At 40.9% G+C, this 27,437-nt stretch overlaps 1 protein-coding gene across 1 annotated transcript in view; it reads left to right on the forward strand.

The window, feature by feature from the left end:
• sv2ca (synaptic vesicle glycoprotein 2Ca) overlaps positions 1 to 27,437 on the forward strand; it is a 72,089-nt gene that overhangs the window by 36,646 nt on the left and 8,006 nt on the right. The window contains exons 3-4 of the mRNA XM_077231017.1: positions 19,222 to 19,402; positions 22,867 to 23,018. Coding sequence (XP_077087132.1) covers positions 19,222 to 19,402; positions 22,867 to 23,018 — 333 coding nt within the window. The remainder of the gene's footprint in view (positions 1 to 19,221; positions 19,403 to 22,866; positions 23,019 to 27,437) is intronic.

Genomic DNA, 27,437 nt, shown 5'->3' on the forward strand with positions numbered 1-27,437 from the left:
CACAGTTTGAAACATAACCTGTATTAATCTTGTATGGCTTTTGAGAGGCAACACTAACTGCCGTAATTATGGTATTTTAAATGAAAAAATGTTTTTGTGTCACTGTGTTTGAATGTTTTTTCACTTTCCATAAAGACTGTCTTTGCATTAAAGGCGACATAATCAAGTTGTGATAGTCTTTTGTTCCATATTGTGACTTATATCTGAGACAGCTTCTCAAACTGTAGGAAAAAATGTAAGACGGGACGTAAAATTTTTTTTCCATTGGGAATTGATTGGATCGTTGTTTTATTTTGGTTTCTGAAAGTTATTTTTATTCAGCACATGAATTTAAGAAAATAATAATGTGCTCAGATAAATCATTCTTACTAAATACTGCAATTTTGAATAAGAAAATAGGAATTGTTCATTTTAATTTCGTAGTGACTTAAATGGAAAGGTTTTACAGTGTAGGTAACATTGTTATGCCAGGAGGTGATGAAAATATCTTTATGAATCATTGAATCATTCATTTAATCGATTTGTTCAAAACACTGATGTGCTACCCTGATTCTGCATTGGCTTTGTATGAAACTATTTTTGTTAGCAGAGCAAAGACCAACAAAGTCATTTTGAATATTGTTTGTAAAATGTAAACCTGCATCCAGAATCGCATACTTCCCTATAGTAGACTAAAAACAGTATGTGGCAAATAAGTATGTATGAATTCACAGTACTCATAAAAGAGTGAAGAAAAAAGTCCCTGGATTACCTACTACTTCCGGGCGAAATTCTGAGGTGTGCATACGATGGACACTTTACTTTCCCATGAGGCCACGGGAGATGATTTGTGAATCACAATGAAGCAACGCAACTGACACTGGTAGGTCACATGATAATGACAACCTGGCAAATGTTGTACGTCCAGTTTACATTCATAGTACACATATTCATTCTAGAACATACTTTTTTTTAGCAGTCGTAAAGTAATAACTTATTTAAAATGATTACCTACTCAAGAGAGTATGTTATTTCGGACACAGCCTAATTTTACCTTCTTATTTTAAACTGTTGTATAAAAGCAATGTCTACTTACAATCACTGGGCTGAATCGGCGGTAGCACAATGTCGCAGGTAATCTCAACCGGACTATTGCTGTGAGATATTTCTTAAATAATAGTAACTTTTAAAATCACACGTATGGGATGTTTGTGCATGTGCAAGACAACAGATTAATCTCTAATGTGTGTTTCTCTGCAACAGTCATCCGTTCTTGACAGACTCGATACACAGGTCTCCATGCACCATCACTCCCTGCTGTGTCTTCAGCCCCTTCACTAAACTGCTTGACATACTCTGTATCATCTTTCTTGCTCACTACAGATTCAGTAAACCAAGACACAGGCAGATAATTTTAATAGTTTGTTAACTACAGACCTTTTGTATTAATTGTTGCTGATATCACTGCATGCTTAAATGGTCAGTTCAACCAAAAAAAATTATTCACCCTAATGTTGTTCCAAACTTATATGACTTTCTATTTGTGTGGAACATTTTGAATGATGTAACTTTGTAAAATAAAAATAAATGTAAAATACAGTTAAATAATAGAAACCTAAATATATATTTAAAATGTAATCACAATAATAATGGCTGCCTTTCTTGCATTTACAATGGATTGGGATAAGAGTTTTTAAGGTAATAAATTATGCTTTTGGCATAAAACTTTAAGGTAAAAAATGGGGCTAAGGGGAAAAATAATAAGAAATGTTTGACATTTTTAAGTGAGCACCTTGCTGAAAAGCGCAATGCCTAGCATAATCTCTGAGTCTTCATTATCAATAATAAACTTTTGGAGATAAATGCGTCTTTTATGCCTCTATAAGCAATGTGTGAGTCTTAAAGTAGTCAACTTCAAAAGTAAATCTATGTACCGGTCTTATATTGTACCAGCAAAGCAGTTTTACTGCACATTGTTAATTGCTGAGCTGATTCAAAAGCAGCAGATTGTGTAAGTGCTTGGTCACAGAGAAAGCTGCTGTATCAGATGAAAATTTACACTCTGAGTAATCAGCAAATCTCCAAAACGTTTTGTGCATAGCAACATATGGTCTGTAAAGTGTCACTGCATCTCTGTACATATCTATTGTCCCTTCTGTCAAATACAACCATATCCACCTGTTTGTCACAATTTCTCTTTATCATGCTCTCTATGTCTGATAAGACAGCTAATAATCAGTCTTATGTAATATTTTTTAACTTCTCCCTTTTCTATGAATTATTGTACGTCTGCTGCAAATATTTTATTTACTTTATATTAATTTTTTTAACCATTTAACCATTAATCATTTTTATTATCATTTAAGCTCTTCCTTTTTTGCCCGTATTGGTAAACAAATAATAATCTATTTGACAAAACTAACGGTTATGTGCTTTTTGTGGATTCTTAAAGCCAATTCATACCGCACAGTCAAACGCCAACAAACATCAACAAACAAGTTGGTCGTTGGATTTAGAATTTTATGAAAAATAACTGTCATGTTCATACTGCCCCACACAGACACCAACAAACACTGCAAACACTGATTTAACATGGTCAGTCATGGACGCTGACAGGGGTAACACGCTGATCAGAAAAACCCAACAAACGTGTTTGTTGGTGTTTGTCAGTGCTGTGTGAAATGGCCTGTAGGCTGCCTCCAAAATCGCAGTAGGTAGGCTAATTATTTTAAATTAGTCATTACTTTCCAACCATACTTTCTAAAAAGTACATTCTAAATTATATGAACATGTGTACTATGAATGTAATCCATACTACATTTGCCATGTTGTCATTATCATGGTACCTACCAGAATCAGTTGTGTCGGGTCACTACCATTCACAAATCCTCTCCTGTGGCCTCATAGAATAGTAAAGTGTCCATTGTATGCTCACTTCAGAATCGCACCAGAAGTATTATGTCATCCGGGTACTTTTTGCCTACCCTTTTATAAGTACTGTGAATTCGGACGTACTTCATTTGTCACATACTGTTTTTTGGCTACTATATAGTAGGGAACACTGCGTGAAAAGAGCTGAAATCGGGCATGTAAAACTCCTGAGTACTCCTGTGTACTCCACAAATAAACGCGTGTGTACGGGAGTTTGCTGTCCCGTCACACAATCCCGAATACTCCTGGATATGTACCAAGTTTGGGGCACAGCAGGGAGCCACTAAGGGCCATCAGTTACCATGGTGAATAATCCCCCGGTCGGGGTCAATGCAAGGGAATATTAGCATTTCAAACCTTTGGGACACAAGGCAGTGGCCTCCTTCAATTGGTCAGAGGTCTTACATAGGATTGGCTGCTCAATGCTTTGTCCCTCCTCTAAACCCCCACACTATTGGTCCAGTTTATGGCCTTATTTGGGTTTATTATTACTCATTATTAATATTTATTATCATTGGTGTTCATGGTTATAATGTCAAGACAATCAGATAGACAAAGTTGAGTTTGTTATTTTTATTATTTGTAAATGACACTGGGCACATGACATATATACACACATTCAAAATTCTATAAATAAAAATACATTAGCACAGAATACACTTTACTATTAGTCATACAATATATAACCCCATATAATATATAAGGCCTGTGTATAATATAAAGAAAACAATATAATATACAAATACTTTAGAATATATAAATAGTAAAATATATAAATAATACAATTTATAAATAGATAACAATATGGAATTGTATAGAATATATAAATGCAGTATATATATAGAAAACTATATAGAATTATATACTGTATAATACAATCCTGCGGGTTGGAGGCCGAACACTGACTTTCCATCCAAGATAGCATCCTCCTCTTCAGACATGTGGTCAACTGTTGTAGTCTTCCAGATAGCTGCCTCTTCCTCTTGTCTGGAGAACGCCAGTCCTGCTGCTCAGCAGCTGCAAAATAGGAGGGAAAAAAGTAATTAAACCACTGAAAATATCAAATTGGTTCGGATGGGAGCCTCTCCCAGGCTGAGTCTTTTACTGAGATTTATATTTATTTACACTTACTCTTCTTTTTCTTTGTCTCATGCGCACAATGATCCTGCTGTCCTCCATCTTGTCTTTGTTCTCATCTTGGGCCATCCTGTAACCCCTTCTAACAGTTTCAAAATACGTCTTGCAGGATGCTAGAGAGAGGAAGATAGTGAGGGGGGAGAATGTGTTTATTTATAACTAACTAATCTATACAGTTAAATAGTTGTAGCCTTGGGACATTCTCTTGTTACTTACCTTTAAAAACAGCAGGATCTACGTCCAGTACAGCCATGGAGACGCCATTATAAAGATAGGTTGTGACCTCGAGGTTGTGGGGGGAGGATAGACTGTGGAGCAGTAATTAAAGAAGGTTGTAAATATAATTTAGAAGAAAGGACTGTTATGAAACAATAGTTTTAAAGATATACCTTGTCTGTGGGTCATATTTGTGTATGTTGTTTTCCCCATTGTGCAATCTCCGTACAGCTTTCTGTAAACATCCAACATAGTATGAGGGCTCAATTCAAATACATTAATAAATAAAGCACACGAAGTTAAGCGGACACCGCCAAATGTTTGTGACGGTCAGAAAATAACTTACCGCAACAGAATTATTCCCAGCTCTCTTAAATTTCTTTGAAGCAGGCTCCTCTTTTGCCTCTTTGAGCTCATTGATGTCAGCCTCCATCTTATCCAACCTCTTGTACATCGTCTCCAGCTTTTCAAATATCCTCTATAAACTTGCATTTACCATATACACCAGTCTGTTTTCGTTCGGACTCGGAGTTTGAAAAGCCACATTGTCCCGGCGTAAAGGAGTAACATCTCTACCCTGCTCTCCGTAAAACTCCAGCGATCTTTTGCAAGCCATCTTGAAGAGCAGAGGACACCCAGATACAAACTGCTTTTCAGGGTCTACAGTCTTTGTTGTAGATTGACACAATGTAAAGCACTTATCAGCCCACCTTTCCTGAATACTAATGAGGGGGGCAGGGGAATAGGGGCAATCTTGAGCTGCCAGTCCCAAAACAAATTAGCATTTACAAAGCAAGCCATCAACTAACAGCATGTGGTCAGACAAGTTCCTGTTTTCGGGCCTTTGCGGGGATTTACAGGTACGCGTAACAAAGTTCCAAAGATCCCTGCCAAACAGCACATTTAGCGGGCGTATTCATTGTCTGAATTCTCCCGTATACACCCCTTTTGACGCAGTGGAAGTATGTGATTTCGGATTCAGCCTTATGTTGTGTTTCCTTTGTTTCCCATGTATCCTTCCTGTGTTTAGTTCCTGTTTGCTTGGTTTCCTTGGTTTCTAATTAGGTCATTTCTTACTATGGTTTATTCATTGGGTATTTGATTATGTTCACCTGGGTCTTGTTTGGTTTGATTATGCCTGCGTATTTAAGCCCTCAGTTTGTTTCAGTTCATTGTCCTGTATTGTCTTTGCTACTTGCTTAGTAGTCATGGTTCAGCCACTCCGTGTCTTGGAATTCATGTTTTTTTTTTTAAATAGTTTAAGAGTGCTGCAGTTGGATCCTCCTCTCTCACTTCTTCCTTGTCTTGCCTGGACATTACAATAATTTTTGGAAAAAAGGGAAGAACATTGTTAAATATATTTAAATATATATATACTTTTATTCAACCCAGTCTAACGTTTATGTTGTGTTTTGGTTTTGTTTTCAGTCAGTGCCATCTTCGTTTTTGCCTGAGTTCCTAGTCATCGTTAGTTCCCTTTCGTTGTCACTCCGGGTTACGTCGGATGACGACGAATGGGGTTTAGCATAGAAAGCCAATCGACTTCGAGTATACAAAACGAGCCAATGGCAAAGAAATGCCATGGGTCTGTGGAATTTGCATAGCCAATCTCCGCCTTACCTCGTGGGTATAAAAGGAAGACGCTGCCAACATGCAGATATGTTTTCGCTTCGAAGCCAAGAGTATCTCTTCACTCCACAGCTATTTCTGACTTCACTCTTCGAGACGAGCCTCTCTCGTTAGTGTGATGGCGATCTGCAGCGAGTTCACATTGCCTGCTGATCTGTGCAGTGATCTGTCAGTGAGTGTGTTTCTCCCTGCTCGATTCAACATTGCAGAGTTTTTTCTCCTCTCACAAAAGAGATCACACGCGGCATGTCTTTTTAAAGACTGCTCGCCCGTGCATTTCTGGTAGCGGTTGACTCATTTCCGATTTTGATGGGCACATTCTCTGCTCTGCATGCTTGGGCTTGATCGCGCTAGACCAGCGTTTGTGGATGACTCACGTTCTCCCCGCGGGAACGTGATCATCGCGTCATTACGGTCGAGACTCAATGATCTCATTAGAGAGAGAGTCCCCTCATCCACACCCCGATCTAACACTCTCCACATGAGGTGCTAATTCGGCTGGTGGAGGGTGTTGGTGTGGAACAAAGGCGCCGACTATCCGTCCGTGCCCCACGCCCCCTCTTTGTTGATGCAACCCGTTCCAGAATCGGATCTGTTGTCCATCGCAGCATCACAGGGCGGGCAAGAATCTTCAGGAAGTGAAGATTCGACAGTGCTGCCACTTTCGGGTGTGCATATTGCCTTTGTCGAGTCAGATCCTGAGATGACGGCCATGCTTTCCCGGGCCGCTGCGAGCATCAGACTAGAGTGGAACCTTCCACCCTGTCTGAGCGCTCGCTGCTGGACGATTGGTTTTTGGTTGCGGCCACTGACACCTGTCGGCGTCCACCCCAATACCTTTCTTCCCGGATGTGCATCAGGAGATCTCGAAATCCTTGAAGACCCCCGTGTCTTCCAGCGATCCCTCGTTGATCTCCTCCGCCCTTGCTCCCCTCGACGGGGCCTGCTGCCCATGGGTACACTGGGTACACTGGTTGAACGCTCTGTTGCGATACTACTGTGTCCTCAGACTGCTTCTTCTCGGCGCGATCCTAAGCACCCGTCCGAAGCCTGTAGTTTTTTTGTCTACACAAGTTGTGGCGAAATTCTGTAGCGCCACAGGACAGGCAGCCGCCTCATTGCATGCCATGGCCATTCTGCTGGTCTACCAGACCCAGATGCTCACGGACATGCACAAGGGCGGGACTGACCCAGGGCTCTTTAATGAGCTGCGCGCCGCCACTGACCTTGCTCTCCGAGCGACGAAAGTGGCCGTATGCTCAGATCCCTCAGTCTGCCCACCGCCGAAGGCGCCCTCCCGTGGCTCCCTCCCTGCCCGTTCACCCGGGCTGGCTCTGGAAGCCGCAGAGGGACGCCACAGCCCTCCTCAGTTCCGCCCCCCGCTATACGCCGGGTTAAGCGGCACTCTTGACAAGCGCTACTCAGAGATGGGACTCAGTTCTTTCAAGGAGCTGGTAGCAGCGGTCTCCTCCCCGCTTCAGGGGAGTCCGCTCCACTATGGTCGGTGGCCATGCCCCTATCATGAAGACAGAGGTTGCTACCCTACTGGCGAAGGGTACGATCGAGACTGTCCCTCCAGCCGAAATGAGGTCTGGGTTTTACAGCCCCTACCTCATTGTCCCGGAGATTCCGGTGAGTTACGGCAAATCCTGGACCTGGGCATCTGAACCGCCCCTTTCACAGGCTGCCGTTCAAGATGCTCCTGGCCAAACGCATTTCCGAATATGTGCGACCACAGGATTGGTTTGCGATCAACCGATCGACCTGAAGGACGCCTACTTTTATGTCTCCGTTCTCCTTCGATTCAGACCGTACCTACGGTTTGCTGTCAGGGGGTGCGCATATCAGTACGCTGTTCTCCTATTCGGGCTAGCCCTGTCTCCTCGCGCCTTCACAAAGGTTGTCGAGGCAGCCCTTGTTCCTCCATGGGAACACGGGGTTCGCATCCTGAACTATCTTGGCGACTGGCTATCCTAGCTCACTCTCGAGACCAGGTTTGCGAACACAAGGACCCAGTGCTCCGGCACCTAGCTCGTCTGGGCCTTCGGGTCAACTGGGAAAAGAGTAAACTTTGCCCCGTGCAGAGGATCTCTTTTCTCGGTATTGACTCGGTCGCCTTCTCCACTCAGCCACTGCTGACTTGCCTGAGATAATCAAGCGCAAGAGTGCGGTTCCACTGAAGTTTTTTCAGAGGCTCCTGGGGCATATGGCGTCTGTAGCCGCAACATCGCAGTTCGGATTGCTCATATGAGACCTCTTCAGCTTTGGCTTTGTGACCGAGTCCCAAGGTGGGCATGGCAACACGGCGTGCTCCGAGTACCAGTTACTCCGTCATGCCATCAGACCTTCACCCCGTGGTCGAACCTCAGTTTCTACGGGCTACTGCCCCTGGGACGAGCTTCTTGGTATGCTGTTTCTCAACACATGCCTCCACTTCGGGCTGGGGCGCCATGCGCAATGGACACGCTGCCGCAAACTCCTGGACAGGAATTAGCGCCCTTAGCATTTCTATTGCCTCGAGTTGCTGGCAGTATGCCTTGTTCTGCACCGCTCTTGCGTTGCTCAAGGTCAATGCGTACTAGCCCAGTCTGACATTACCGCATCAGTAGCGTACATCTAACATCAGGGTGGACCAGCCTGGACCTGGTTCTCCGAACTAGTACTCCTCGCGAGCCTCCACACATGGCTCCTGGACGGGACGAGGCAGGTTTGAGTACCCTACCAGCAGCGGTGGTGGCTACTTTCACTTCGTCGTTCACGAGAGCGTCGTCCATGAGACACGCCTATGCTTGAAGTGGAACGTCTTCGTCAACTGGTGCTTTTCTCACTGAGAAGACCCCCAGAGATGTTCGATCTGTGTCGTGCTTTCCTTCCTTCAAGAAGGATTGGAGCGAAGGCTGTCTCCCTCCACCCTCTAAGTATATGTTGCCGCCATTGCCGCACGCCATGATACGGTAGAAGGTAAGTCTGTTGGGAAGCACGACCTGATCGTCAGGTTCCTGAGAGGAGCGAGGAGACTGATTCCTCCTCGCCCTGCTCTCGTTCCCTCTTGGGACCTCTCAGTGGTTCTAACTGCCCTGCAGAGTGCTCCCCTTGAGCCTTTTTAATCAGTGGAGCTATAAGTTCCTGTCAATGAAGACAGCGCTCCTGGTTGCATTGGCCTTCATCAAGAGGGTAGGGGACCTGCACGCATTCTCAGTTGCGAAGCTCTGGATTAGGCCGGCTTACTCTCACGTGTTCCTGAGACACCGGCTTGGATATGTGCCCAAGGTTCCTACCACTCCATTCCGGAACCAGGTGGTGAACCTGCAAGCGCTGCCGACGATGAGGCAGACCAAGCCTTGGAACTACTCTGTCCAGTACGTGCTCTCCACGCCTATGTAGACAGAACGCAGTGTTCAGGACCTCAGACCAGCTCTTTCTCTGTTATGGTGGGAAGCTGAAGGGAAAGGCTCTCTCCAAGCAAAGGTTGTCTCACTGGATAGTGGACACCATTGCTTTGGCATACCAGCAGCAAGGTCGACTGTGCCCCCTTGGTGTGACGGCCCACTCCACCCGGAGTGTGGCGTCCTCTTGGGCTCTAGCGCATGGCGCCTCGTTAACAGACATCTGCAGAGCTGCAGGCTGGGCGAAACCTACACATTCACCCGATTCTACAATCTCGGAGTGGAACCAGTGTCCTCTCATGTACTCGCTTCAACCAGCTAGTACTGGACCCGCTCAGGTGTCTTCGCTTGCTGGCCATTCCACTCCACGGACTGGATATGTGCGATATTCTCCTCAGGTGAGCTTCTCCGAAAGCCCTGAGTTCCTCCAGGCCTCCTGACGTTGGCGCCAGTGTCTATTGCCTGCACGTTGGCTAGGTGCCTCCCGTGTGCATGGTCCCTCTCCTGAGCGACCCCCACATGTATATTTCCACTGTAAGCCTCTCTGAGCATGTGTCTTTCCCTTGGCAAGCCACCTTGCCACACCTGGGGTTGAAATATTCCACCTGCGGCTGGATACCCCAGTGTTCTCCATATGCATCCCTCCGGGTCATATGTGTATTCTCTAAGTACCACCCCAACCCCTGGTGTCGCCCATTATCAATCACGCCACTGACACACTGCCGCTCGTTCCTCAGCCAGCTGAGAGACTCACTCGCGGTGCCATGCGATCGTTCTGGACATCCATTGGGGGGCGTCTCGACGCTCCTCCGCCTCCTGGCGGATGGCGATGGCTCCTCCGGTCGAGGGCAGCCGGCAGCGAGTCCCCCGTTCCCTGCTCCGCATCCACCCCCATCCTGGCTAACGGCAACAGGCTCCAGCTCACGGTGAACGGGAGCGATAACCCCGCTCCCTCTCGGACAGCAGCCACCCCTCCTCGACCCAGGATATTTCAACTTCTTATGCTCATCACTCACCTGTCTGACGATCTTCCAGATCACCATCAACCTTTAATAAAGAACTGTTACTTTTACCTTCGTGTCTCCTCTCCTGTTTCGGGACAGAAGACCAGACCAAAACATGAAACCAAAATGGAATCGGAAAATCCATCCATTTTACGATCCATTGGCTAAAGCAGTCCAAATTCCCCAACAGTCTCCTCTTCCTCCTTCCACTCCCTCAACGGTAGTCACATCATTCAGTCCCATGGCCCAACCAGCGACCTTCTCTGGAGTGGCAGAGGATTGCAGGGGATTTCTCCTACAAAGTTCGTTGCTCTTCAAAATGCAGGTTCATTGTTTTCTAACCGAAAAAGCCAAGATTGACTACATAATATCTCTCCTATCAGGTCGCACTCTTCAGTTGTCAAACACCATATGGTACTACGGCTGTCACTTTTGTGAAAAAATCCTGTTCGATTTTTGAGACATAAGTGTTCATTGAATCGATTGTAAAATCGATTTTCCATGTCTAAAGGTAAAGTTTCCATTTTCAACGCCAAATATAGGCCAATCCCTGGACAACTAACAGGCATTATGACGAACGTAAAGAGGGCGCTTGAGACGCACAAGACAGCAATATTTATGATGATTTATTGGTGTGAGGTTTTGTGCACAATGACAAACAGGAGTGCATCTGGATGATTAAGCTGCATATGCCCCCTCATAGTTGTAGTGCTGCTGTGATATGGGAACTCACGATCGCACACTTTGCATCCCACTTTGTCCTTCTTCATAGTTTGATTTACAGTCCAAAACCCGAAGTGCTTCCATATCGAAGAACTTGGGTTATCACTCGTCTCTTGTGTTGAAACTTGTGTTGGTTGGTCGGATCGATTGTGCATTCGATTTTCGAATGTAAATTGACAGCCCTTTTTGGTACCAAGACAGCCCACTCACTCGTTCTCTGAACAACTTCATCACACATTTGAAAGAAGTATTTGGACAGACCAGTCACCTTACCTCGATTCAGGATCAACTCTATTACCTCCATCAAGGTAAATCTTCAGTGAGCGATTATGCTGTGCAATTCCGCACCCTAGCGGTGCCAAGTGGGTTGAACGAAGCAGCATTAATAACAGCTTTTCACTAACCTTTGGGGTCTGACGTGTTTTCTGGGTCCTAGAGATGTTCTGACATGCTCTGACATTTGTGCTTATTTCTGTTACTTGTGACATTTTCATGGCTAAAGTCTTATTACATTGTATTCAGCACAAACTCTACTACAGTAATATGTCAGCAGCATGTATGTAAAAGTTTTTAGTTTTAAGATAATAACGTTTATGCGTGGTTTGTGAAAAAAACAAAAAAACAAATGTCACTGAAATAAGGTCATTGAACCCATAGTGATTATTTCTTCACAAGACTTTTGAAAATTGTATCATGTAGCCTAGAATAGTTGCTCCAAATCTATGTGAAAATAATCCTGCATACTCATTTAGATAAGACAATATATTGATTTAAAATTTGTGTGACGTGTTTTGTGTGAGAAAGCTTTATGCGAGGAGGCGTGAATCTCTCATTAATATGAATGCATTTTACACCTGAGAAAGACAAAGACCCTGCCCTAATGGCCCTATCAGGCCCGATCATTATGAGGAGCCTTGCACAAAGAATGAGGAGAAATTAAAAAAAGAATGGCTTGTAGATTGTCTGGATTTATTTACAACACAACATAATCCAAATATACACAACAAAGGACAAAAAGCACATTAGTAAACACACTGATCTAAAGACAAAGACTTAAACAGTCACACACCTTTGTGCCACTCCTGAAACATAGTAGCCTACATACCTGTCATGTCGAAGGTGTTTGATTTTTAATTTAACTAATGTTCATGTAATGTCACTCATGTGAATGTTGAAGTCAGCAGGACTCATCCAGTGGCATCTGGTCCCTTTCTAAAAATAAATAAATAAACACCTGTAAACATATTAATATCAAGACAAACTAAAGGGCTGCACGATTTTGGGAATACATTTTAGATTTTTCACTCACACACACACATACACACACACACACACACACACACACATATATATATATATATATATATTAGGGCAGGGAAAAGATTTAATTAATCGCATCCAAAATAAAAGTTTGTGTTTAATATATGTGTGTGAACTGTGTATAATTATTTTGTATATTTATAAATACACACACATGCATGTATATATTTAATAAATATTTGCAATTATATACTGTATATATTTATTTATAATTTATATTATATATAAATATAAATTCTTTATATATAAATATAATTTTTTTCTTATATGTATACATGCATGTGTGTGTATTTATATATACAAAATAATTATACACAGTGCACACACATATATTATGTAAACACAAACTTTTATACAAAGGATTCTATTTCAAATAAATGCTGTTGTTTTTAACTTTCTGTTCATCAAAGAATCCTAAAAAAAAGGTACACAACTGTTTTCAACATTGATAATAATCATAAATGTTTCTTGAGCATCACATCATCATATTATACTGATTTCTGCAGGATCATGTGACACTGAAGACTGGAGTAATGATGCTGAAAATTCAGCTTTGATCACAGGAATAAATTACGGTTTTTACTATACATTCACACAGAAAACAGCTGTTTTACATTGAAATAATATTTAACAATATTACAGGGTTTGTTTTGTATTTTTAATCAAATAAATACAGCCTTGGTGAGCATAAGTGACTTCTTTTAAAAACATAAAAAATCTTACCGACCCCAAACTTTTGAACGGCAGTCTATATATGTATATGTATTTTGTAAATATATATACAAACACCTAGTTTGTTGTGCCTTGTATATAGGCATGTGTAGGGCTGCATAAAATAATAACAATAGCCTAGATAGCAGGCAGCCTATAAAACATTAAAAATGAACACTTCAGTAAAACTACACTAGACAAACATATATTTTTATCATATTTTACTTCAAATATTTCTATTTGTTATGAAATGAGATGAGTTTGGCGTGTTTTGCTTTTCAAACACACAGCGTGACTCAGACCCAAACTCAGCGCATGCAGCGATCGAGCCGCTCCAAACTATGAAACATTATTGTTAAATTATACATCTACGTTTGAGCAGATATCCACAAACACACTATTTAACAGTAAACACAGGTCTAAACATTAAAATATTCACCATATTAGAATAAACACTCATACCAGCATACTTGTATCTCATTTCATAACATTTTAGGCTGGCACCAGTTTAGTAGCTGCAATGTAAAGTGCAAAAATAAAACACTTACTATTATGTCTCTTACCTTAAAAATTGTTCTCATAATCAAAACGTCTTCTTCTGAGGTAAATCCAAGGTAAATCCACAGCACAAACAGTCTTCCAAACTGATGAAAAGCAGAGAAATACTGGAGTCGCTGATTCTTTGTTTAAAGCTGATGAGGGCGTTAACAGCTCTGCGTTCCTTGACGTGGATCATTTGCATGAGAACAGCTCGTGCGCGTGGGGGTGTGGTAACATAAAAGTTAATGAGCTCGGGCTGGAGAAACTGTACATGTCGTTGTACATGTTCATTTAAAAAGGAGACTTCTGTGTTTCAGAATGAACTTCACATTGAGAGAGAAGACAGAACGCGCATCATGTTTTTTTTCTTTATTTTACGAAAAACACTACTTTTTGTTTTTATTATTAGTGTACACAAATAAAAGAAGACATTTAACAGTTTTTAATGATGTATAACACTTGCCTGTATGACAAAAATCGACAGAGCTATTTGAGTCTCTTTTGCACTGATAAGAAAAAAAGCGAGACTATCGCGCCCGCACGATAGCCAACCTCGGAGAGTTAAGGTCTGTCCCCAGATTTAAGACTTCAAATTGTGATTTACGATGACAGCGTAGAACTAGAAATTCTTATTCAACGATCCATTTGTGTGGCTCAATGCATCCCACCGCTGCAATCCTCTTCATTTACACCATCAGCCACTCCAGCAGCACCACCTAGCAAACCTATGCAGGTCAATTCATTCCATATCATTCCAATTCATTCCATATATTGTGAACGGTGTATTCACAACAATCTGTGCTTAGACTGTGGGTCTAAAGATCACCTAATACCAGACAGTCAAGTAAGTTCTACTCAACCAATGGTGAGTGCTGTCCAATTCCCCGTAACTATCTCTTAATTGAAACGCACTCCAGTGTCAGTGATGCGCCTCGATGTTCCCTTACAGCTCAAGCTCTCATCGACTCAGCTGGGAATTTAATCTCACAGAAACCTCTCTAACATGTCCGCATCAAGAAATTTCCTAGTTCCCAAACACTGCACATACATTCCATCCTGGGTAAGCTGCTTGCTCGAGGAGTCATCCCGCACTGCACACCACCCATCACGCTCAGTATTGGAGACCTGTTGTCACAGAGTCAGCCACACCATCACAACACCAGATCATCACGATGCGGCCACTCATTCCCAATCACCCGAATACTGATTCACTGCACCTGCACTCCATAATCAACACACCGACTACCTACCTGCAACACTTACCCGCCAATACTCATCTGTGATTGCCACTTCCAGTCGTCAGTCTTCTGTCTTCTGTCATCCTGCTCGTCAGCCTTCGCCTCTCTTCCACCATCTGCAAAGATAGAAACAGTCATTACCATCCAGCTATGTCATCGTCTGATATTAACTGTGTTCATAGACTCACCGTTCCCTGGTTCCCACTATCGTTCCACCCTCTGCTTAAATAAACATGTTTATTCACTTACCTATCTGTTTCCTTCTGTTGTGTGATACATGCATAGGGAGGAGATCTCATTTCTTTTGCAAGAAGGTTCTACCACTGATATCATCCTGGGACGGTCCCTGGCTGCAGATCTATTCACCTGTCATTTCATGGTCCACCAGAGAAGTTACCAAATGGAGTGAGTTCTGTCCTGATCATTGTATGCATCTTCCTCTGGAAGACACTTCATCTTCATCTCCGGAATCTACTGTTTATCTCCACTCCACAACCATTGAAAGTCTAGAAGTGCAGTCTACCATAAGGATGCCAGATGAATACGGGGCATTCCAGGACGTTTTCAGCAAGCAGCTGAGAAAAACTTCCACCTCTTCTGCCATGGGACTGCGCCATCAAGCTTGTACCTGATGCCACACTGTCCAAAGGTAGAATATGCCTGTTTCGATCTTTCGAGACAAATGCCATGGATGAGTACATCAAGGAGGCTCTTAAACAAGGAGTCATCCAACTCCCCTACTGCTTCCAGCTTATTCTTTGTGGCAAAGAAGGATGGAGGCTTGAGGCTGTGTATACATTACAGAGCCCTCAACGAACAGACGTTCAAATACTGTTATCCTCTTCCATTGGTCCCAACAGCCCTGGAACAACTGAAAAGTTCTCGCATCTTCTCCAAGTTGGACCTGCAAAGCGCTTACAGTTTAATTTGTATCCCTAAGGGCGACGAGTGATCACACGCTTTGGCACTATGAATACAGGGCTATGCCGTACGGGCTAGCTAACTCACCTTCAGTCTTCCAAGGCTTCATGACCAAGGTATTCAGAGACATGCTCCATAGATTTGTCATCATCTACATTGACGTTATCCTGATCTACTCACGTAACCTGGCCGAACACCACCATCACGTTGCACAGGTCCTCCAACACCGCAGAGATCACCAACTCTATCTTAAGCTGGAGAAGTCCAAGTTTCATCGCCCATCCGTCCATTTCTCGGGTTACATCATCGACGCCTTTGGCATCCAAATGGACCCGTGGAAAGTACATGTGGTCAGGAACTGGCCTGAACTCTCTTCCATCAGATAGCTAACAGTTCCTGGGGTTCGACAACTTCTATAGATATTTTCATCGCCATCTTCAGCCTGATTGCCTCTCCCATCACGTCACTGCTCCGTAATCGGCCCAAGTCTCTATCCTGGAGTCCAGCGACCACAAAGGCCTTCGCCCCGGTTGAAGCAAGCTTTTTGCACCGCTACAATTCTTAAACACCCCAATCCTAATCTGCCCTTCGTCGTGGAAGTGGATGTATCCAACAATGGTGTGGGAGCGGTAGTCTCACAGCGGCAAGGGGGAACAAGGTCCACTTCATCCGTGTGCCTTCTTCTCCCTAAACTATGATATCGGCAACCGTGAGTTTCTAACCATCACGTTAGCTCTAGAAGAATGGAAACACTGGCTGGAGAGAGTCAAACATCAATTCCTGGTCATCACCGATCATTGCAATTTGGAGTATCTTCCATGGAGTGGGCTTTATTCTTTACACTTTTCAACTTCAAAGTCAACTACCATCCAGGAGACAAGAACACTAAAGCGGATGCACTTTCCACTTTCAATCTCCAGACTTACCTCGACCATCCTCTGAAACCTTTCTCCCTTCAGCCCTCTTCGTGTCTCCGATCCAATGGTCTCCTAATGATCAGATTACAGCTGCCACCAGCACCGCACCACCACCACAGCAGTCCTGAGGGCCGCACTTACGTCCCATCTAACCTACGTGTAACCATCATAGACTCCGTTCACTTGTCTCCGGGATCTGGGCATCCAGGTAACCAGCAGACCCTCTCGGTCTGTGAACGCTACTGGTGGCCAATTATGGCCCAGGACGTCCAACATTCGTTCGAGAGTGTCCCATCTGTGCCTTCTCCAAAACACGGAAACACTTACCAGAGGGCAAGCTCCATCCTTTACCCATCCCTCACCATTCATGGTCTCATCTGGGAATCGACTTTGTCATAGACCTCAATCCGACGAGAACATTGGCATCCTAGTAGCTGTCGACCGGTTCTCCAAAGCCTGCAAACTCATCCCATTCAAAGGTCTTCCTACTGCCATGGAAACAGCCGAGGCCCTGGTTCATAGCGTCATCCGTAACTTTGGGTTACCAGAATGATATTGTGTCGAATAGAGGCACACAATTCACCTCTCATGTCTGGAAAGCCGTGTTTCATCTTCTTGAAGTATCAGTGAGCTTTTCTTCTGGCTATCACCCCCAAACCAACAGCCAAACTAAACGCAAGACTCAAGAAATTTTACAATACCTGCGGTCATAGTGCCATCATCATCAACATAGCCGGAACCACTTCCTACCATGGGCTGAGTATGCACCCCTTTCCAGTGCATTCTTGGCAACCAACCGCTCCGGTTTCTTTGGTCAGAAGCGCCATCCGAGGTACCAGTTGACCATTGGTTTTAGGAGAGCGAGAGGTTGTGGGACTCAGCTCATGTCCATCTGCAAGGGGCAGTCCGAAGACACAAGACCCAGGCCTATGGCAGAAGAGCTGCTACACCCACCTATCATCCGGGACAGAAGGTCTGTCTCTCCACCATGGACATCTGTTTCCGACTGCTCTGTCGTAAGCTGCATCCCTGATTCATCGGCCCATTCACCATCGAACGCCAAATCAATGATGTGACACACCGGCTCAACCTACCTCGACAGTACAGAATATCACCCAGCTTCGACGTATCACTGTTAAAACCTTAACATCCCTCTTTTTTTCTCTACACAGGACCTGGTGCTGCTTACGTCCTTCTGTCGAAGCAGAAGATAACCAGGTCTACACTGTTCATTCCATACTTGACTCCTGGCGACGAAGCAACCTCATAGAATATCTTTTGGGAGGGGTAAGGTCCTGAGGAGAGATCACAGGTTTCACGTAACGACATCCTCAATCCTTTTGTACTCACCCATTTCCATACCACCAATCCTCAACATCCAGCACCCCGAGGCAGAGGTCATCCTCATCGCTGCATCCGGTCATCTGGAGCTGCCTGGGGAGGGGGGTACTGTCATGGTTTCAGCCAACAAGCCCTCAGCACCAGGTCATTCAGCTCCACCCACTCGTTCCCAGTCACCTGAGTATTAACCTGCCACACGCTCATGGAGCACCACATATAAGCGTGCACATGCACTAATTGTCCGGTCTCATCAGTCTCTACACTTACCCGACTACTCGCCTTCATATGCTTACCTTCATCGTCCTCCTCAAGAGACTCATTGCCTTGGACCCATTATCTTCATCATGCTTATCTTCAACCCTGCAAGCAGAAATATCCCATCAGCTAAGACTGTCATTTGAACTGCTTATGCCCATCATTCACCTGTCTGACGATCTTCCAGATCACCATCAACCCTTTAATAAAGAACTGTTACTTTTACCTTCATAACTCCTCTTCTGTTTTTTACACAATTAGATTACTTGTAGAAAATTCAGTCTGCTGAAGAGGAATAACATTTATTTTATTTTATTGTACCTGTAAAGCTGCACATTTTTCATCAAAATAATAATGTTAGAAAATATCAGATTCAAAATATTAGGTTGTGTTTTTCTCTGTATTCAACATTTTATTTGCAGTATCCTAATGCTGTGCTCTAGATATGTAGGCATCTTATTACAATACACAATCTCTGCAGATCCTTTTCAGTTAAATCCTTTAGATGCTAATATTTTTGCACGGATGGAGTTAATGTTGAAAGTGCAGCATAAAGTAAAGCATATTTGACAGTGATATCAGAAAGCCTCTGTAGAGAATTCTGGGATCACTAAAATCTGACACATTTTTAATGTTTATTTGTTTTTCCTTCGGACTACTTAAGTAATCACAATTTTCACCGTCCCTTGTACTAATAGCATCATCACGGAAAGTCTCCTGCATTTCACCTGGAAAACAACAAACGAAGTCCTCAGGTGAAAACATCAGTCAACTGAAAGTTTAATGGAGTTCCTGTTCCAAGAAGCAGCATATAAACTATTTTGTTTATATAAATCACCACGCAAACAAGAATGAAGGCGAAAACAAACTTTCCTTGAATATGGCAACTTCAGTCTGTGTGTTTCTGTGCCTGAGGTGTGTGTTCCTACTGCTTCACTTTGTTCTTTTTTTCCTCTCCTCTTATTCACTACAGGTAGCATTGTGTATCTGGGAATGATGGTAGGGGCCTTCTTCTGGGGCAGCTTGGCCGACAAATTGGGCAGACGGCAGTGTCTGCTCCTTTGTATGTCCATAAATGGCTTCTTCGCCTTCCTATCATCTTTTGTGCAGGGCTATGGCGTCTTCTTGCTTTGTCGCACGATAGCTGGCTTAGGGTGAGTCCGTTTCCTGCACCTTCAACATTAAATTGACATTTACATTTAAAAAGTCCAAAATGTGGATCTTCATAAAGACTTTATATTCTGTACATCACTACAATACAATAACATATAGATACAAATATATACACCATTGTTTGAGGTCAGTAAGATTTTTTTCTTTAAGAAATCAATACTTTTATTCACGGATCCAATTGATCAAAGTGACAGTAAAAACTTTTACATTGTTACAAAAGATTTCTATTTAAAATAAATGTTGTTGTTTTACTTTCTATTCATTAAAGATTCCTGACAAAAAAAATGATTACGGTATCCACAAAAATATTAAGCAGCGGAACTGTTTTCAACATTGACAACAATAAGAAATGTTTCTTGAGCAGCAAATTAGAATATTAGAATGATTTCTGAAGGATCATGTGACGCTGAAGACTGGAGTAATGATGCTTAAAATTCAGCTTTGCCATCACAGGGCTAAATTATATTTTAAAATGTATTTTAAATTATAATAATATTTCACAATATTAGTACTTTTACTGTATTTTGATTAAATTAAAAATATATATAAAGATGTATAAAGTGAGAAAATACTGTTTATGTAGATAGTTTATACTGATAGTAGAATGTATTTTTTATACCATGATCATGCCTCAATATAGGCTATTTTTCAGAACATACATCCTACAGGGATTCTTCTGATGTTTGTAAAGAAGTCTTCCACACACAACACTGAACAATATCTCTGCCACTCCCATGTGTAAACAGACATATATGGAAATGATCAATTTAACACACTACTAAATATAGTCTCCACCTGCACCTTGACATGTGTTTCTGGAAAGCAATTTTGGCTGGTATCATGAGAAACTATACAATGGGCATCTTTTATCAACCCTCCTCTAAAACGAGAATGTCTCCCCTATTATTTAGATAATAGTCTTTTTCAGACAGACAATACATTACATCTGGCTGGATCAATAGCCTCTGCAGTGCTGCTTTCTTGGGTATCTGATTCTCCATTGCTGGCGGACACTGTCTATTGGTCCATGGTTAAAGCACTTGTCTCTCTGATGGTGGAGTTCTTGTGAATCTTTGAACACATTCAGCCTGTAATAACTTGCACTGAAGCATGCGCCTCCATATGAGCATTTTACAGGATGTTGTTGCTAATTAAAAGGTAAATATGGGTACAATAAGTAGTATCATGTCTGTATAAAATAATGTTTCAGTTTTAATTTCATATTTCAAAAATAAAACAGGATGAGGTCGCTGTCATACATGTTTACAGTTCGCAGTGTTAACCCAAACCTTCAACACAGAGATAGGTATTTTTGCTGATAAAGAAAACTTTGAATGTCCATTTTTCGATAATTTTATAAAATAAAAAGAAGTCTCTTATGCTCACCAAAGATGCATTTATTTGATCAAAAATACAGCAAAAACAGTAATAATGTGAAAATGATTATAATTTACAACTTTCTTTTGAAATATGTTTTAAAATGTAATTTATTCCTGTGATGGTAAAGCTACATTTTCAGCCTCATTACTTACAGTTTTCATTGTCACATGATCCTTCAGAAATCATTATAATATGCTGATTTGGTAACATTTCTTATTAATTGTATCAATGTTTAAAACAGTTCATATATATGTGGAAACAGTAACACAATTTTTTTTTTACAAAGTAAAAGTCTCAAAATAAAATATCTTATTGACTTTTAAATGGTAGTATCAGAGAAGGTCGGTAAAGTCCAGATTTAAATAATCTTTGATTCTTTTAAATGCTAACATTTTGGAAGGTTCTGCTTTACATTGTATTTCAGTATCTTTGCTTCGAATATTGATCTGAAGAAGAAACCAGGCACTAATTAGCGCAGTAGTATCAATTGAATGAAGTCTCACAGACAAGACTTGTTTTGTTTTTCTTGTGTGGACACAGAGTAGTCTTTAATTAAATCAAGTCTGTTGCTTTACACAGGTAGTGTTTTCCTGATTGATCGTCAATCAAATGAAAATTTCTCAAGATATAAAGTATATATCTAAAAGATTAATGATTTACAATTGACTTGTTAAGGGAGGAGTGCTCTTCATAGCCCTCAGTAGATTATTTTTAGCAGTTAAAGCTCATTTTTCATTTGTAGTGTTTCAGTCATAAATATTTGTTTGCCTATCCTAACATAATGTGCAGTACAAGCCATTTTTAGGTTGATTTCCCTAAAAGTGTAACATTATTATAAACATAAATGGTTTTGGAAACCATCTTGAAATTTTTGCAATTCACTTTGATGATGGTGGCAACACAGAAATTACAAAGATACAGTTTTTCTCGATTGCTAACACACTATAACTGATTCAGTTGGCACAGTTTCACAAACCATTCATTCAGTTCTCAAAACAAAGACACATTTCACCTGTTTTCACACACATACCAATTTTCTTAACGATTTCTTCAATATTCTACACAAAATGCATTCATTTTACACAGGCTTAACCTCATTCAGAAAACAAACACATAATATCATGCATCACAATGTGTACTCAAGTAAGACAAATTCCTCCTTGTGTAAACATTACATAGCAAAACTGATAACACATCAGAATCTCAGGATATTATAAATAGGAGCACAAGTGATTGTGCTTTAGAAAAGGCATCCTTACACTGGAGAGAGAGCTGAAAGAATCATCTACAGGGATTTTATATTACTTACACATACAGTGAAATTACAGTACACAGAAACAGTACTCTCAATGAGGGAAATGTCCCTTTGTTCAGTAAACATCAAACTCGTGGTTGTCAAATTTATTTTTAGCCAAATATTTTTTAACATGTTCTATATTTTTGCAAAACTGAGAAATGAAAGCCTAGGGAAGGTAAACAGAGAATGTATGCTTTACAGTAGTGCAATGTAAATAAAATTTTCTTTAAGCTCATTGTTGTATAGTATTTCACTGTATCTGGACCCCTCTGTTCATGTTGCATACTGTAATAGAAATTGAGCTGCAAAATATTTCCTGAAACCCAAAATAGGTTTTTGTTACAGTGTTATGAATTGATCTCATTAGTGTTCACTGGAGAGGAAAGAAGTCTGTGTATTTGTTAGGTTTTTGTGTGTCATCCGAGACCAAAGTTTAATTCTGACAAGAGAATATGTTTTTGACTAAAATATTTGATTTTGATGTGGTAGTTTGAGGTTTGTGCAAGTTGGTGTGCAGTTTTAAGAATGTGTTTATAGGTGTGAGAAAATGGTAAATTGCTTCATGAATTGTGTTAGCAATTGAGAAAAACTGTAAACACAATTTAAAAAGGTCCACAGATACACACTTGTTATTGTGTTTCAAAATTATGCAAATGGGAAGTACATAAAAAAGAAAACAGCTGTCTTAATTCGCTGAGCACTTATACCCCCTGGACTGGCCTTGAGTTTGTGCTTCTCTGCTTTATTCTTCCTTCTCTTGTCCTTCAGGATTGGTGGAGCGGTGCCCATTGTCTTCTCATACTTTTCTGAGGTGTTGGCAAGAGAGAAGCGTGGAGAACATCTGAGCTGGCTTTGCATGTTCTGGATGATAGGGGAGATTTATGCCTCTGCCATGGCCTGGGCCATCATACCTCACTACGGTAAGATAACTAGATCATGTACTTCAAAAATGTTAATTTATTAGTGAAATGTAATAATATTACACTATTAAATAAAACAAATAGTATTTAAAAGGATGACCTTTTTCAGAAAGGACGCATTAAACTGATGAAGTGACAGTAATGGTTTTTACAATGTTACAAAAGATTTATATTTAAAATAAATGCTGTTCTTTTGAACTTTCTATTCATCAAAGGATCATGATATATATATATATATATATATATATATATATATATATATGTATCACTTCTTCCACAAATAAATTACAGCACACCTGTTTTCAACATTGAAAACATCATATGAGATGATGCTGAAAAGTCAGCTTTTCCATTGCATGAATATACATTTTAAAATATATGAAAATAAAAAAGGTTATTTTAAATTTATTGTAGTTTTGACCAAAATGTATCTTTGGTAAGCATAAAAGACTTTAAAAATCATTACTGTCCCCAAACTTTTGAACAGTAATGTTTGATTGAGTTTTACATGGCATTGTTACATGGTATGTTGACGGAAGTTTGGGGATTTCAGGTGTTGCGTGATATGACTGCGAGTAGCAAGTAGCAGTGCTTCGCCTGTGATTCACCCTAATATAGTCCCAAGTCAATATCTGCCTAGGAAATCAGCTAGTCTAAATCTGAATTGCTATTTGTGCTCGTTGTGAATACACAGGCCACAAGAAGTAATTCGTTTTTTTTTATTATAATTTTTACTCATGACATGCTACCTGACAACATATGATTCCATTCTTTATGCTAAGCTAAGCTAGCGTCGGCGCTGCCAACTAAGACAATGCCTGCACTGAGACAAAAATGCTTTTGCCCACCTATCTTAACGTAGGGGAGATGGTGAATAAGCCCTATTTCAAAAAAACGGTGGAGTGGTCCTTTAATGTAGGGGAGATGGTGAATAAGCCCTATTTCAAAAAATGGTGGAGTGTTCCTTTAAGAATACTGTGGCATTACCATAATACATGTACAACAAATGCTATGGCAGTACGACTGTACATGTCCAAAAATCATGTCCAAGAATCTATGATAATACCTGTTTTCATTTCCATTTACAGTGTATTTCTTTTTTTTTTTTTTTACAATCGCTAGGACACATTTCTCAATACTTATGTCACTTTTTCAAAACTCTTCTCACAGTTTTCCTAACTAACATTCAACTTATCATAGCAGTTATTTTCACACTCAAAATGCACTAAAACTATCAAATCACTTCAAATTAAGTCTCAATCAACACTGGCAAAGGTTGTCAACCAACAAACTCACATTGTCACTCATAAAACAATGACCTAAACCCACTAACAACAGGCAGCTTTATGCGCATAATTAGCATAATGATTGCTTTTGTAAAATTTCTTTACAAAACAAGAATGACACTCTCTGCTGTTTAGAATTCACTACAGTATATGTAACTTAGTCCATGTTTACATTACAAAATTATACTTTGAAAGACTAAAACCTGTGTAGGAGTTCAGCTGCATCGAATTCTTTCGATTGTATTTCACTTTTTGCATTCGTAATATATTTGAATGTGGTATTACTGTAGAACTGTTGCAAATAGCTGTCTTATTAAATTTTGTATTATGTTAGGTTTTGAACTTAAGTTTAACAGTTTTCTGTTTTAACAGTTCAAGTATTGAGGAATCAGAAATGTGTTCTAGCGATAGAATAAACCTGTAAATCAAGTATCACCTGACACAGGTAGGCCGACAGTCCGATTACAACAAGGTATTCTGCAAGCTTAGGTCAAGCTGTCTGCTTTTCCTCCGGCAGGTGTGGGCTGTCCTCTCACAGACAGGGATGACTGTGAGGGAGCGGAGAACAGCAGAGCTTTAGGTTAAGTGATTAATGTAGAAACAGAGCACTGCAGGGATATTTAAAGGATGAAGTGGCTCCTGTGGGGGAAGGCATAGCCCAATGATTTATGAGAACCGCTACTCTGGAAATAAGCTGCACTCATCAGTGGCAAAATTATAGAATAGAGGGGAAGGGGTGGAGGAAAGGAGCTGAATGGATATAGAGAGGAGTCTTTCGGGCAAAACGATGAGGAGAGCAGACCGTTTTCACACCTATTTAGGGAGGGGGGGGGGGGGGGGGTGTTCGCTTTGTTTTTTGAGATTATAATGAGGTTTTTCTCCTTGCCTTGTGAGAGAAAGCGAAAGGGGTGCTTCATTTATGAATGGCCCTCGGTGGAGCCCAGGCTGGGGACAAGCTGTCAGACACAGTGGCTAGAAGAGTATTAGGGAGTGTATATTATAGTCTGTATGCCGGGAATCAATGGGAAACAATCATAGGCACATTAAATTGGGATTCTGAGTTTGTCTGTTGGGGAGGGGGGGACTCTGTGCCTGAAAAAAAAAATACACATGTGGTGACTGAAGTGTTTCCAGTAAAGTGTACCATCAGATGTTCAGCCAACAGTCTCTGAGCGTGACGTCTGAGGATGAGACAAGGGAATAGAGGACTTGCAAATATGTGAGGCACGAAGCTGTATACTATGTGTGCACTATGGGTAATACATCAGTTGCCTGACACTTTTAAAAGCTCTTTTGTCATTTGTTACTCGGTTCGTACATCCATACACGAACGAGTTACCTTCAAGCACGTGTACGTAAACACATTTTACATAGTCAGCTCCCTTCTAAGGCAGCATGCATGTAAAACAGCCTCATAAGTGATTTATTTATTCTGGGACTGATTTCTTCACAAAGGATACATGCCAACATGAAGTTTCAGTGCCTCTGGAGTCAGCATGCTAGGTTTTATAACAGAGCAAAAGTGTGAATGTGGAATTTTTTTCCATTTTTACTTTCACTCAGTTTGTGTGTTTGTGAGTGTGTCGTTTTATTTGCATTGAAGCCAGCCATAGTAGAGCCGCTGGCAAGTCACTGCACATCAGTTCAAATGCGTAGGTTTTGCTAACTGCTGACTCAGTCACTCGTTTCCTCAGTCAATTATGCACATAATCTATGTAATGAGATTTCCAATGCAATGACATGGCGAAACATTAACCCTCTGGGCTTGCCTGTTGCCGCAATCACATCTTCATAACTCTGACTTACTGCAGTGTAATGTTACCGTCATCATTTACCACAGGTCCTCACAGAGATGCACAAATGAACACACACATTGAGTGACTGGTTTTACCATGCTGTATTTCTAGAGTTTCTTTCTACGGTACGGACCTAAACCACTATTTATACCACGATCTTCTGTAAACCACCATCATCATACCATCATTAGCTGTAAACTCATGATTTTATATTTACTTTGCATATTATAAAATTGTATGTTACCCATATTTAATATAGTTTGGGTTTTTCTTTTACTTTGTGCTGTTATGTTAGTGACTTTTAGGAATGTGGGCATATTGGCATCTGTCTAGTTTGTCTAGCATCTACCAAATGACAGCTAAATTTGATATAAAATACCACAGTGTTTATTTAGACATAGGGTATTTAATGTCTACAACCATTCTCCTGGGTCCTTGTGATGGGGTGTGGGGTTTGGGGGGCATGAGAAATTGGCAGAGGGTGTCCACCCCTAAAAACTTTATTGAAAAGTTTTTTTTGTGGTCTTATTTTAATCATGCATAAAACATAAATAATTCATTTAATGGCCACCTTGCGTTTGAAGCATTGAAAGGTACTTTCTGCCTTTCAATGGGACATTTCTACTTTAATGACATCATTAGCACCCCACACAGTTTTACAGCTGAGCGCTTCAGACATTACTGTAAAGAAAAAGATACATATGGTGGAGAAGTAGAAAAAGCACCACTTAAACTGTAAAGTAATGAGACAAAAGCATTTTCATCTTAGGAGTCGATGACAGTCTTAAAGCTGCTTTACTTGATTTCAGAAACCTGCCTGACACCACTTAAATTTAGAAATGCGGAATAGTTTTGGATAGTGTGTGTTGATTAGTTTTGGATAGTGTGTGTTGATTAGTCCTTTTATATGCATTCACTTAAAAATTTTATAACATAACTGTGCAATCCTGTAGCTCAGTGGGCTCTCTGTTCTCTTCTAGCCTACATATTATGATGAATATCAAGCTCCATACACTTAACCAAAACTTTACTGTCTTGCCATGTAGATAAACGCAAGATATTGTAAATGAAGCAATTAGATTTTCTACAATTTCTAAATTATTTCTGCACACAGAATGTCCATGAAAATATGTCTGGTTGGAGGTGTGTGTATATATATATATATATATATATATATATATATATATATATATATATATAACATTTACACAAACATGTTACGTTAAACTGTCCCTTTTATTATTGAATGTTGTATTAATTTCTTAGGTGTTTAGGATATTTGAGGCCTTAAAAGAAACCTTTGTTAATAAAGGCAATGGTGTACTAGGTTTTATTTT

The sequence above is a fragment of the Siphateles boraxobius genome, unplaced genomic scaffold (assembly GCF_051911475.1).
Source record: "Siphateles boraxobius isolate OS27281-9 unplaced genomic scaffold, OSU_SipBor_1 16, whole genome shotgun sequence".
In the NCBI taxonomy this organism is placed as follows: Eukaryota; Metazoa; Chordata; class Actinopteri; order Cypriniformes; family Leuciscidae; genus Siphateles; species Siphateles boraxobius.